General features: G+C 36.8%; 1 protein-coding gene and 1 long non-coding RNA gene across 2 annotated transcripts; one reads left to right on the top strand and one right to left on the bottom strand.

Moving 5' to 3' along the window:
• Positions 1–4,009: 4,009 nt before the first annotated feature.
• On the bottom strand, positions 4,010–4,811 carry LOC149752977 (uncharacterized). The gene is made up of 3 exons (XR_016396078.1): positions 4,677–4,811; positions 4,486–4,587; positions 4,010–4,389 (listed from the first exon to the last, which is right to left on the bottom strand). It is a non-coding gene; the product is annotated as an uncharacterized LOC149752977 (long non-coding RNA).
• Positions 4,812–5,323: 512 nt separating this feature from the next.
• On the top strand, positions 5,324–6,866 carry LOC149752976 (uncharacterized). The gene is made up of 2 exons (XM_089924632.1): positions 5,324–5,333; positions 6,310–6,866. The coding sequence occupies exons 1-2, from the start codon at positions 5,324–5,326 to the stop codon at positions 6,864–6,866; spliced, it is 567 nt and encodes a 188-aa protein (XP_089780758.1).
• Positions 6,867–14,090: the final 7,224 nt, after the last annotated feature.

Raw genomic sequence — 14,090 nt, 5'->3', positions numbered from 1 at the left:
GCTAGTGTAGTTCTCATGGCTAATAATAAGTATGAGATGTGAATCATGATTGATGTTGCTTCGTATCGGTTGTGAGTACGTTATATCTAATCGTTGGACTTGCACAAACATCAAATAATATTCATTACAGATAATAACAAGTTGGGCATGTGAATCTTTATCAATTATCATACTAAGCAGATATGGTAATATTGTTAGTATCCGATAATCAAGCATTGTTCGCTAATAAGGGTTTGTCGGTGCTAATAACAAGTGGTATACGAGAACTTTGATCAATTATCATAATTAATAACAACTAGTGGAGGTCTTTTGGGGATAATAAAGTACTTTAGGTAAATCTTGAATTGTCATTATATTTAATGGATGCTATTCTTTTTTTATTTGATAGTTAGACATCATTGGCTAGTAAAGGTTTGTTGAGGTCAATACCAAGCATAATTGGTGAATCTTGACGTTGTGCTTGATGTATATGATCATATTATTTCATGATAATTAATCATTGCTTGCTAGTAAAGCTTTGTTGAGGCCGAATAAGCAAGACACCAAAACTTAATTGGTTGTCATATTTAATGGATATGATTCTCCTATAATACCTGATAATTAGACATTTATTGTCAAGAGAAAATTTGTTGGCAACAATACTAAGCATAATAGTTCTTTTTTAAGCTTCATAGTTTTTAAGACATGACATAAGATTTTATCAATTGAAAATTCATGTTTGAAAAGATAATCTTACATTATATGCTAAAAGAAAAATAAAGAGATTGATATACTGGTTATCATCTTGGGTTCCAACATGGATGTCAAAGTCCTTTGGATGTTATATTTAGTAAAACTCTCTCTACTTTTTCTAATACTATATTATTAGTTGATGAGGCTTTATCAAGAAATAACAAGCTTAAAAATATTATTTTAGCTTGACCGGTCACTTTAATATATATCGTGCTGTTATTATTCGATGTTGGACACTATGAGATACAAAACATTTGTTGGACTAATACATGCGCAGCAAGGGAACCTAAATTAGATATGGTTGTCTCGGGGCACATGAATATTGATTAATAATTATATTTGATATTACTATTTGAGTATAATACATTTTTAACAAGCTAGAAAAGGTTATTTGTTGCTAATAACAAACATATATTATAAGTGATTTTTGATTTAGAATGGATGTAATTCAATTGTTGTATGGATAATTTAATACTGCTAATTGGTGAATGTTCTTCAATGACATATGTTAGACATGGCTTGATTAAAGGTTCATACAACCTTCGCGCAATTAAGTGGACGGATTGCCTAAAGGGTTTTCGGCTAGTATCACTTCTAACATATCTATTAAAGGAAGAGTAAGATTGGATATATGTCAAAATTTTATTCATGAGGATCCATGTTAAAATTTTATTCATGTCTAGTATTACTTCTAACACATTGAGTAGTTAAAAACAAAAAAATGTTTCCCCCATTATTTACTTCCCTGTAAACTCACTTTCCAATTTTCTATACTTCTTACACTTATAAATGCAACCAAATGAGAACAAAAACAACAATAAAAGAAACCTTTTATTCAATCACATGATCCTTTAATTATCATAACCAAATTTATTAGGACTTTATAAAACCATTGTATCATTCCGTTTTGAATTTATAACTCATAAATGAGTTTTATTTTTAGGACCCCTCTATTAAATGCTAGTTTGGACCCAGTAATCACACAAAGAAATCAATTGAGTGATTGCTTGTACTGAGTTTTTTTTATGTGTCTCACATGCAATGTATGGGCATGGCCGAAAAAGAAAAATGCCAAAATATAGTGCATTAAAGTACTATTAAGCTTCAACCACCTCCACTATTTTTGTAACGCATATTTTCTCAATCACTCGCAAAGTGTAATTACCTGCCTATGAGGTGCTATATACATTTTGCTTTTCGACTAAAAATACACTTCATGCCTTTCTATAAGAGAGAGTAAAAAAAGAGTGCACCAACTAAACATGAAAGTGCATCAATATTCCACTTGTACGATAAGAAGTAAAATGCCCATCTAATGCATAGTGAGGAAGACGAAGAAGGAAAAGTCCAAAATTAAAAAAAATAGAAAAAAGAAAATAATAAATATAAATTTTTTACGTTTAAAACCCACATATTACAAAAAAGTTGCTAAATACAATTTAGAAGAAAAAAAAATCCTTGAACCAAAATGAAAATTTCAAAAAGCAGCCAAAGATTCTAATAAATTAACGTGACAATCTATATTTACATGCTTCGATATGTAATGTCTAATGGAGACAGTTGTGGTAAATTTACATGATCATGTTGTTTTGCTTGGCATGCAAACTCTTCTATAATTTAATAATCCATGCATTACCCATCCTTCATTGCTACGTCATGGATTTAAGTATTGTAAAGGGATACGAAGTTGCATAAAAGATTTGGCACTAAATACACGAGATGACATAAAAATATGGTGGGGCTTCTGTCGGAGCATGTCAACCTAACTGCATGCCAAGTTGGATCATGATTGACTAAAATCCAAACAAGCCTATCATATTATAGGCATGTTTGTTTTGTTGTAAGTGGGATGAGTGGCGCCCAGTTCATTGAACTGACCTCAGCTCCCTTGGGCCTGTCACTTTGAGCCATTTCTCCCAATTGTGGACAATGAAACTATCTCTAACACGCATCAAGCGAACCAAAACTCCCAAAGTGGGCTCTTGCTGGTGCTGGCTTTAGAAGCCTAGTTCGCGCAACTAAACTCTTGTGATAGAGCTTTCGAGCAACATAAGACAAATTGAGTCCATATTTCAAACTTTAAGCTGGCCTAATTCTTGTTTAGCTCATATTTCCAAAGTTTCTAACATTATATGATTTGATACCTGATCCACATTATTAGCCATCGGAATCTCTACAAGGGAGGAGGGATGAGTGGCACCTACGTCCCTCAGGCAGATTCGTGCTAGTTCATAGGCATGCCACGTGTGTGGATAATCGAAAAGAAGATAGAATGAAAGGTTGATAGAGCGGATCCTAATGCCTTAACTTTTAAAGATTTCACTATGCCCGAAAGAAGAGGAGGCAGGATGTAGCTGAGGCTACAATTCTATTCTAATAGCTACGAATAAACTAGAGTAAAACAAGATAACTAAAGTAAGAAAATTAAAGATAAATACAATGATAAAATAAAGATGAAGATAAAGAGGAAGTATATTGGATTGGCTAAAGGATTTTCTCTTCTAGTTACATCTTATTCACTACAAAAGAAAGAATATCTCCCAGCGGTTTTTTTTGTCTCTACCGACGCTTTTAAGCGTCGGCGAATTTCCAGCCCACGCATCGCAAAGCGTGGGTCAGACGTCGGGCAGGTGGGCATGGGTCGGGTTTAACCCGACGCGTCAAAAAAGCGTCGTCGGTCTATGCCGATGCTTTTAAGCGTCGTTCCTGTTATAGGAATCCGACGCTTAAAAGCGTCAGCGTACCTCAACCGACGCTTCCCACCGTAGTTTCCGTTGGACTATGCCGACGCTTAAAAGCGTCGGCCTATGTGACTTTACCGACGCAATAAAGCGTCGTTAAAGGCGTTTCACATTCCGTGCCGGTTGGTATTTTCGACGCTAAATAGCGTCCGCAATGGCATTTTTTTTAAAAAAATTTTGTATATGCAATTTTTAATATTCTGTATACATTAATTTCTAACAAAACACATACACTAAATCACATAGATAACAAAATACACAACACAGACAAGAACTTTTCATTCAAAATCTCAATATTATCATATTTGATTACATTGTACTTCAAAAACATTCTAAAAACATCCATCTCAAATTCCTAAATACACAATCTACGATGTATCAAGAGTCGACGGCATCATCTCTACGAGTAGATGAAGTATCAGCAACCTACAAGAAAAAAAAAATACTTTAGAAACTAAAAATACGAAAGTCATCACGCTAATACAAGAATACATTATAATTATATAAAATATTCAAATATATTTAGTTATGCAAATCTCTGCAAAAAAGATGAAATATGGTCAAGCTGATCCTGCAAAGATTGTATCTTCAACTCTTGGCTCTGCTTCAACTCCGCCATATCAGTCATATGACTCTGCCTCATCTCCTCTATCCTTGTTTCATATGACTGCTTTATCTGTGCCATCTCTGTCTTCAAACTACAAACCTCTACAGTGCTAGTACCTTGTCTGGCATCTTGGGTATATCGGCTCACTGCAGACAGCTGAGTGGGAGTAACTCCGATACCGTAACCCCTCATGCGACCATAATGTTCTGGGCCCATCAATTCGGCATAGACCTGAGCCTCGACGCGACTGGCCGCGTCGGATGATGATGACTCTCCGACGCGCTCTGAAATAAGATTTGTAGCTCTTTCCTATATCTCTCTCAAAAAAATAAACAATCACATTAATAATTTGAAAGAAGTAAAATTAATTAAAAAATTATGATCAAATAAAAAATGAATACATACAACTATATCTCTCGACTCGTCCCGGACAAAGCTGCCATTTCGGTGAGTGTGGGTCATCTTATAAAACTCTACCTCACCAGGCTCCCTTCCATGCTCTACTATCTACACATACGGAAAGTATATGGGCAAACTATATATCATGATACGTGCTATATGTTAGTAGAGTTTCAAATAGTTTCAAAAAAACTTACGAATTCATTTCTACGTCTTGCATAACTCTTCGAGCCTGAAGTATGAGGAACTGCTTGAGATGCTCGTGCAGCTCTAGCAATATTAGAATATGTCTGCCAAAATAAAAGCACACAGTATAATATGATTCAATGTATATATTTGCAATCTATATTAATAGAAGATATTGATGTTGGATCCTTAATCCAACGTTGGGCTTATATGTGAATAATTATGCATTGCAGACTGTCATATAAGGTTAAACCCATTTAAAAGTGATCTACTAAGGTATGGACTATTTAGGCTTTAATGTATCTGATAGGGTGTGGGCCTTTAATGTGTAGAGACTTAAGGGTTATTCTTATTTTCTATGATGGGCTGAAATAGGAATACCAAAAGGTAATCATAGGAATACCAAAGGTTATCTTAATGGTGGTATACCAAAGGTTATCTTAATGGTGGTATACCAAAGGTTATCTTAATGGTGGTATACCAAAGGTTATCTTAATGGTGGTTATGGTCCCTGGATCACACGTATGCATAATTCTATTGTGACATCCCATCATCAGATAGAGAACAGGGAGAAGCTAAAAAAAAAAAAAGGGGATTCTCCATGAGAACGTGTTGATCTAGAAGGACAACCACACGACTCTACAGAGATAGGATTGTTATGGATTCAGGTACGCTTCCGCTTATCAATTATTGATTCTTGGTGATCCAACATGATGGTTCTTGGGATTTAGATGATGATCTTCATCAAATTTTTTTTTATGAATCTTGTGAGATTTCTAACAATTGGTATCAGAGCCCTTTCATGTTGAATCATTGAGGATCGAATATATTTTCGATCTATGATTATCTTTTGGTATTGTTTTTCAAAAGAACAATTTTTGAATGTTCTTCCGGAAGTTTTAAAAAAAAAAAATTTTTTTAAGGAATTTCGGGAGAGAGGGGAAGAACATAGATCGGAATTATTTGTTTTTGATGGTTTTTTGGATCGCAAATTCTCGTGTTTTTTGATCTCTAAAACCCCTCGGGATTCTTGTTTTGTTCTGCACGGGCCCTTGTGTTCCCGTGGGTGGGGTTATGAATGTGAAAATCTGAAAGGTTACCCCGAGCCGACTCCGGTTCAGGCCGAGACCGCAGACCAAATTCTGGGAATTTTTGGTGCAATTTTTAAATTCAAATATTGGTAAAGTTATATGTATTTTGGGACAAATTAATTGAAGCAACATGTCGCCAAAGTGACCTCTCTTGCGGAAATTAATTTGTTTTGAAATATAAACGGTTGTGTGCATGTAACCTATGAAAATATTGACCGGCCCAAAGGAAGGTTGATATTTGACAAATTTATATGTGCACTTGTGGTAATAAACACGTGATAATAATTCGGTTTTCTATTACATGTGAACAATGAATCAGCCCAAAGGAAGATTTATTGTTTGACATGCTCTTATATCAGTGTTTAATTACTGCGCCAAGGTATCACTTACAAGTTAATATTGTTGTCCAAAGACGAAATATTAATAGAGTGACCGGTACCTTGAGATGGGGTTTACCTTTATTTGAATTTATTTATTTATTTATTTATTTATTTTTATTTCTGTTTTGAGACTTATGTGAGCTTGTTTTGTTTGTTTGTTATTCTCTGTTCAGCTTTCACTCCTGCTAATATTACTGCTAGCATCAATTCTATTCCTATGCTGAATGGCACTAACTTCAAGTCTTGGCAAGAGAACCTCTTGATAGTTCTTGGAGTCATGGATATTGACCTTGCGTTAAGGGCTGATTCTCCACCATCTCTTACAGATAAGAGTACCTCTGATGACAAGAGGGAGAAAGAAAGGTGGGAGAGATCAAATCGCATGTGTATGATGATCATGAAGAAAGCCATTCCTGAAGCATTCAGGGGCACAATATCTGAAACAATTACTACGGCTAAGGAGTTCCTTGCAGACATTGAAAAGAGATTTGTCAAGAACGAAAAGGCTGAAATAGGTACGCTCTTGACAAGTCTAATTTCAATGAGGTATAAGGGGAAAGGCAATATCAGGGAGTACATCATGGAGATGTCTCATCTTGCTTCCAAGCTGAAAGCACTTAAGCTTGAACTCTCTGAGCACTTGCTAGTGCATCTGGTTTTGATATCCCTTCCGACACAGTTTAATCAGTTTAAGGTGAGCTACAACTGTCAGAAAGAGACTTGGCTCTGAATGAGCTCATCTCACACTGTGTTCAGGAAGAGGAAAGGCTGAAGCAAGATAAGGTAGAAAGTGCTCACCTGGCCTCAACCTCTAAGGACAAGAACAAGGGACAGAAAAGAAAGAAGGGTAAGGAAGCTGCAGATACAGCATCTCAGAAGAAACAACAAAAGAAATTGGATCAGCCGGCAGGTACTAGTTGTTTCTTCCGTGGAGCTGAAGGGCATCAGAAGAAGCATTGCACCAACTATCACGCATGGCGTGCTAAGAAAGGTATGCTTCTTAATTTGGTTTGTTCTGAGGTTAATTTAACTTCGGTACCTAGACACACATGGTGGATAGATTCTGGTGCAACCACTCACATCAGTGTGTCTATGCAGGGTTGCCTGAGTTGCCGAGAGCCAAGTGATGGTGAAAGATACATCTATGTGGGCGATGGCAAGACAGTTCGAGTTGAGGCAATAGGGAAATTTAGATTATTGTTAAAGACTGGATTTTATTTGGATCTTAATGAAACTTTTGTTGTACCGTCTTTTAGACGGAATTTGATTTCTGTTTCTGTTTTGGACAAATTTGGTTATTCTTGTTCATTTGGAAATGGAAATTTCAGTTTGTTTCATGATTCAAAATTGGTTGGATCTGGTTCTTTGTCAAGCTACGATAATCTTTATTTAATTGATACAATTACATCATTTAGTGAATCCCTGCAATTAAGTACACGAGGTATAAAGAGAAAATTAACCGATGAGAATTCAGCTGCGTTATGGCACAAGAGATTAGGTCATATCTCCAGAAGGAGAATAGAGAGACTTGTGTCAGATGACATTCTGGACCCCTTAGATTTTACAGATTTTGATGTTTGTGTTAACTGTATAAAGGGAAAACAAACCAATAAAAGGAGATTTGTAGCCAACAGGACTTTGGACGTCTTAGAACTTATACATACGGATATTTGTGGGCCATTCCCTACAGTTGCTTGGAATGGTCAACAATATTTTATAACGTTCATAGACGATTTTTCTAGATATGGCTACATTTATCTCATTTACGAAAAGGCACAGTCGCTGGATATGTTCAAAAATTATAAGGCTGAAGTTGAGAACCAACTAAGCAAAAGGATTAAAAGCGTCAGATCTGACCGTGGTGGTGAGTACTATGGCAGATATGACGGTTCAGGTGAACAACGTCCAGGACCTTTTGCTAAGTTCCTAGAGGAATGCGGTATCGTCCCGCAGTACACTATGCCGGGTTCGCCCACTATGAATGGTGTTGCTGAAAGACGAAACAGGACGCTTAAAGACATGGTGAGGAGTATGATTTGTCATTCTACCTTACCAGATTCACTCTGGGGAGAAGCACTTAAGACTGCAGCATATATCCTTAACAGGGTTCCAACTAAAGCAACTGCCAAAACCCCTTATGAACTTTGGACAGGCAAGAAGCCTAGTTTAAAGCACTTGCACATTTGGGGATGTCCAGCTGAGGCAAGGCCTTATAGGCCTAATGAAAAGAAACTGGACTCAAGGACGGTGAGTTGCTATTTTATTGGATACTCTGAAAGATCCAGGGGGTACAAGTTTTATGATCCCACGACTAAGTCGATTTTCGAGTCAGGAAATGCCCGGTTCTTTGAGGATGTCGAGTTTGCGGGGGGAGATACAGTTAGGAACTTTGTCTTTGAAGAGGAATATATTGATATTCCCACAGATGCTATAGGCATTGTTCAGGATTCTATTCCTGACCTTGTTCAAGATGCAATAGATCAAGACAATGTCGGAGAACCCTCCATTCAAGAAATTGTTCCAGAAGAACAAACTCTACCACCTCAAGATCCTATGCCATTAAGGAGATCCACTAGAGAAAGGAGAAGTGCAGTGCCAGATGATTACATTGTATTTCTCCAAGAACATGAGGTAGATATTGGAGTGATGGAAGATGATCCGATCAACTTCCATCAAGCCATGGAGAGTTCTAACTCTCAAAAGTGGATAGATGCCATGAATGAGGAGATAAAGTCTATGAAGGACAATGACGTGTGGGAACTTGTCCCATTGCCTGAAGGTGCGAAACCCATTGGTTGCAAATGGATATTTAAGACCAAGAGGGATTCGAAAGGCGATGTGGAGAGGTTCAAGGCTCGTCTTGTCGCAAAAGGTTTTACACAGAAAAAAGGCATCGACTATAAAGAGACTTTCTCTCCAGTTTCTTCGAAAGACTCTTTTAGGATTATAATGGCATTAGTGGCGCATTTCAATCTTGAGTTACATCAGATGGATGTGAAGACAGCGTTTCTCAATGGTAATATTGATGAGACGATTTATATGGTGCAGCCAGAAAACTTTGTGTCAAGAGACCCAAAGAATATGGTCTGCAAACTTAAGAAATCCATCTATGGGCTCAAACAAGCATCTAGACAATGGTATTTCAAGTTTCATCAAGTGATCATCTCCTTTGGTTTTGAGATGAATTTGGTCGATGATTGCATATACCATAAGTTCTGTGGGAGTAAGTATATTTTTCTGGTTTTATATGTTGATGACATTTTGCTTGCCAGCAACGATATAGGCTTATTGCACGAAACCAAGAGATTTCTAGCTAAGAATTTTGAGATGAAAGATCTTGGTGACGCCTCTTTTGTATTAGGTATACAGATACACCGGGATCGCTCCCGAGGTATTCTAGGATTATCACAAAAGGGCTATATCGAAAGGGTTCTCAAGAGATATGGCATGCAGGATTGTAAACCAGGAGATACCCCTGTGGCTAAGGGAGATAAGTTTAGTCTCAATCAGTGCCCTAAGAATGATTTTGAGAAAAAGGAAATGCAGAAGATTCCTTATGCGTCAGCAATAGGAAGTCTGATGTATGCTCAGGTTTGTACGCGTCCGGATATTGCGTACGTTACTGGGATGTTAGGAAGGTATTTAAGCAATCCAGGAGTAGACCATTGGAAAGCAGCCAAACGAGTCATGCGATACTTACAGAGAACAAAAGGCTACATGCTCATGTATCGGAGGTCAGATCAGCTTGAGATCGTTGGGTATACTGACTCTGATTTTGCTGGATGCCAAGATAGTTTGAAATCTACATCGGGCTATATCTATCTGCTAGCTGGAGGTGCTGTCTCCTGGAAGAGTGCTAAACAGTCTCTTATAGCCTCCTCTACCATGGCGGCAGAGTTCATAGCGTGTTATGAGGCGTCCAATCACGGAATATGGCTGCGGAATTTTGTCACGGGGCTGCACATAGTGGACGATATTGAAAGACCACTCAAGTTATTTTGTGACAATAAGTCAGCAGTGCTATATTCCAATAACAACAGGAGCTCGACGAAGTCGAAGCATATTGACATCAAGTTCCTAGTTGTCAAGGAAAGAGTTCAGAGTGGACAGTTGTCTATAGAGCACATCGGTACAAACTCCATGGTTGCAGATCCGCTTACTAAGGGATTGCCACCTAAAGTGTTTCATGAGCACACTGCTCGTATGGGTGTCATATCATTTCAGGATATTTGGTTTTAGTGAGAGTTTGTAATTATAGATGTTGCTCTAACAAAGACTTATTTTTCAGTCATTACAGTCTGTAAATATTTTCTGCAGAAATAAAGTTTTGGTTTATTCACACTCTGATTTTGGTATGGTTTGATCTCACTAAAGTTAAGACGGACCAGTTGGAAATAGGCATGTTAAGATCACATTACATGAAATTTCCATGCTACACAACCACATCATAATCCATGTCATTCAGTTGTATTGGCATACGTGACCATTGATGGGTCGAGTTACGACAGTTGTAACAAAGGCCGCTTTGATCCTATGTTGGTATGATTGATGGACCGGATTGGTTATAGATACATTTCGGTAATGATAGCAAAGTTGAGCTCGTACGGTTATTTTTACAATGCATAATTATAAGGTTACACATATAGTCCAAGTGGGAGATTGTTGGATCCTTAATCCAACGTTGGGCTTATATGTGAATAATTATGCATTGCAGACTGTCATATAAGGTTAAACCCATTTAAAAGTGATCTACTAAGGTATGGACTATTTAGGCTTTAATGTATCTGATAGGGTGTGGGCCTTTAATGTGTAGAGACTTAAGGGTTATTCTTATTTTCTATGATGGGCTGAAATAGGAATACCAAAAGGTAATCATAGGAATACCAAAGGTTATCTTAATGGTGGTATACCAAAGGTTATCTTAATGGTGGTATACCAAAGGTTATCTTAATGGTGGTATACCAAAGGTTATCTTAATGGTGGTTATGGTCCCTGGATCACACGTATGCATAATTCTATTGTGACATCCCATCATCAGATAGAGAACAGGGAGAAGCTAAAAAAAAAAAAGGGGATTCTCCATGAGAACGTGTTGATCTAGAAGAACAACCACACGACTCTACAGAGATAGGATTGTTATGGATTCAGGTACGCTTCCGCTTATCAATTATTGATTCTTGGTGATCCAACATGATGGTTCTTGGGATTTAGATGATGATCTTCATCAAATTTTTTTTTTATGAATCTTGTGAGATTTCTAACAATTGAAACAATATACGTGACCTGTCCTCTTTCAGAAAACCAGTAGTGAACAAGTTCCCTCCACTGCTGAGGGTATACATCAGGAGGAGTCACACGAGCAACCTCCTCCTCTGTCATACCCTCGCACTTGAAGTCCGTCTTCAATTTTGCTTTATATTCTTTCCATTTGCGATTGAGGAACTTTAGCACCCAATCATGGCTCTCTGGAGGGAGTACAAACTTACCCTACAACAAGATACAGAATGTTATAATAATATTAAACATCTAAAATAAAATTATGATACTAAGCAAATTAACATACATGAGGTGTCGAATTAAAAAGAATAAATTCAATTCATTACCTGTATAAGTATAAGAAGCTCAACCTTATACGAAGGAAGCATGTCATTCCACTTCGTATGGTTGAGTGGACACAGCTGACCCTTGCGTGCAACCGATCCTAAAAAGTTTGATAGTAGACTTCCAGCTCTATTGATGGGCTGCCCTAATTCGTTGCATCGGATGATGATCTTCTCACCCGGAGGAAGCTTCCACACATCCTTTGCTTGAGTGGGTCCCCGTCTCCTCCTCACTGTCCCTTGTCCATCTATTCAAATTAAATAAAATGTCTTAAAAAGTTGAAGACAAATATGAACATAAAATATGAACTTTAAATCGAATTACCCTGGATCCGGAGCTCATTCTCCGGACAATCAGCAGGAGGCTCGCGCTGAGATCCTGACTCGTGCTGCTGGTGATCACATGGCTGCTGGGACTGCAGGGACTGCTCAGAAGTAGATCCCACTTGAGAATGCTGGAACTCCACATCTCTAAATCGTCTCCCTCGGGGCATATTGTTACCTGGTATGCACAAAAAAGAATCAATATTTGGTTAAATGATAAATTTATACTAAATAAAGGGTTAATAAAAGAGAAGATCAAATTTTACTCTAGAAGATCGCCAGAGATATTTTTCTTAGGACAATATGACACCAACCAGCCATATCAAGCTGATCATCACAATCATTCTGATTTTTAAGGCATTTAGAACATGGATCATCATACAACTATATCATCTTCAAACTTCATATGCATATCAGTCTACATGTTCAAACTTCAAAGTATATGCATATCAGTCTACATGTTCAAACTTCAAAGTATATTCATATCAGTCTACATGTTCAAACTTCAAAGTTTTTCTTGACCTGAAGTCTTTGAAAGATGTAATACTAAATTCAATTTGAAAAAGTGGTGCAAAATTTTCTACGGCTATTCTAACTATGTCTATCCAAATTGGTCATTGATATCTCATTTCAGCATTCTAGCTTGCAAGGGATTAAAACATGCAAAGAGACAAAACGCTGTCACCTTCAATCTATAATCTAATCCCAATACAAGTACAATAGTTGCATATCAGTCTACATGTTCAAACTTCAAAGTTCAAACTCCAGCAGCATATTCATATGAAACAATGTACTTTAAAATGGTAGTCATAAGCTACTTGAATATTTTTAAGCAACATACCCTAAAATAATGGTATTAGAAAATCCCTTGACATTCTAGACTGTAAATACATTCTGTATGGTTTGCCTATTAATTCGACGACTTGTCCAAGTAACTTTGAAATCTCTTTGATTCTACTATCTAAAACTAAATATTAAAATTATGTCAGGGATGTATTCGGCTTTTCAAAATTACAGTCTATCTCCTTGATTTTTGTAAAACAACCAGAAAATTTCCTTATGCCCTCACCTATGAATCATACGATCGATCCCATAATAAGGCTAAAAGGGTCGTTAACATCAAAAAAAAAAAAAGAAGCCATGTCAGTGATCCCATTTTAATTTAACCAAATGGAGGGTTCTATATGCTTGAAGATAGATAATTTTGTAATTTTCAAAATATTGGGGAGGAAGGCAATTTAAGAAAACTAGAGAGACAAGATTACGTAGAAACTCGCAACTCTAATAAGTAAACTTCTTATAGTTTATGTTTGTATAATTATTTCTTATGTCTGCTTTTACATACTTGTACAAAGCCTTTGTCTACCTTCCCTCCATGCATGCATAGCATGTGCAGAACTCCTACCAACTCTTGCATAATTAAGTTGTTCAGTTGTTTTCCTTTTTTCTTTTTTGTAAAAACTCACCAATTACTAGTTCATGATCAATAAAATGGCTTTCAATTAGTCAAGTATGCATCCAAGCCAAAACATAAGTAGTTGGATACAAAAGAACATTGCAAAATACACTAGGGATAAAGTAAAATGTTTTAAACCAAAAAAAAGAACACAGAGAGAGAGAGACAGAGGTGATTGTATTGGCAAGCTGAGATTTGAAGATTTTGAAGTGGTCAAGGACTTAACCAAGATATTTTCTCTCTCCTTGTGACTCAATAGTGTCTAGTGCAATCCAAATAGTCATTATTTAATGGCTTGGATGTAACTTCACTGTTTAGCAATATGATTAAGGGACTGCTCAAGTAAAGCTAGATGTATGCAGAAGAGTTAAACTCATACTCCTGTGACATGATCCGAGATTATACTCCTGTGACGTATTACCAACAAGATTCTAAGTGGATATGCATAGATTAGTGCAGGATTTTTTAAGTTATGTTCTGTTATAACTTTGCTCTTTTACCACAGATAAATATGTGCAAAACTATGTATTTTATATGTAGCATTCTTTTCTTTTCTTCATTTAACCGGAGAGCA

This window comes from Phoenix dactylifera, chromosome 8 (genome assembly GCF_051530095.1).
Source record: "Phoenix dactylifera cultivar Ajwa chromosome 8, Ajwa_hap1_PhDact_Kaust_v1.1, whole genome shotgun sequence".
NCBI classification, from domain to species: Eukaryota; Viridiplantae; Streptophyta; class Magnoliopsida; order Arecales; family Arecaceae; genus Phoenix; species Phoenix dactylifera.
The sequence above is the reverse complement of the archived record's forward strand: the minus strand, read 5'-3'. Positions and strand labels throughout refer to the sequence as shown.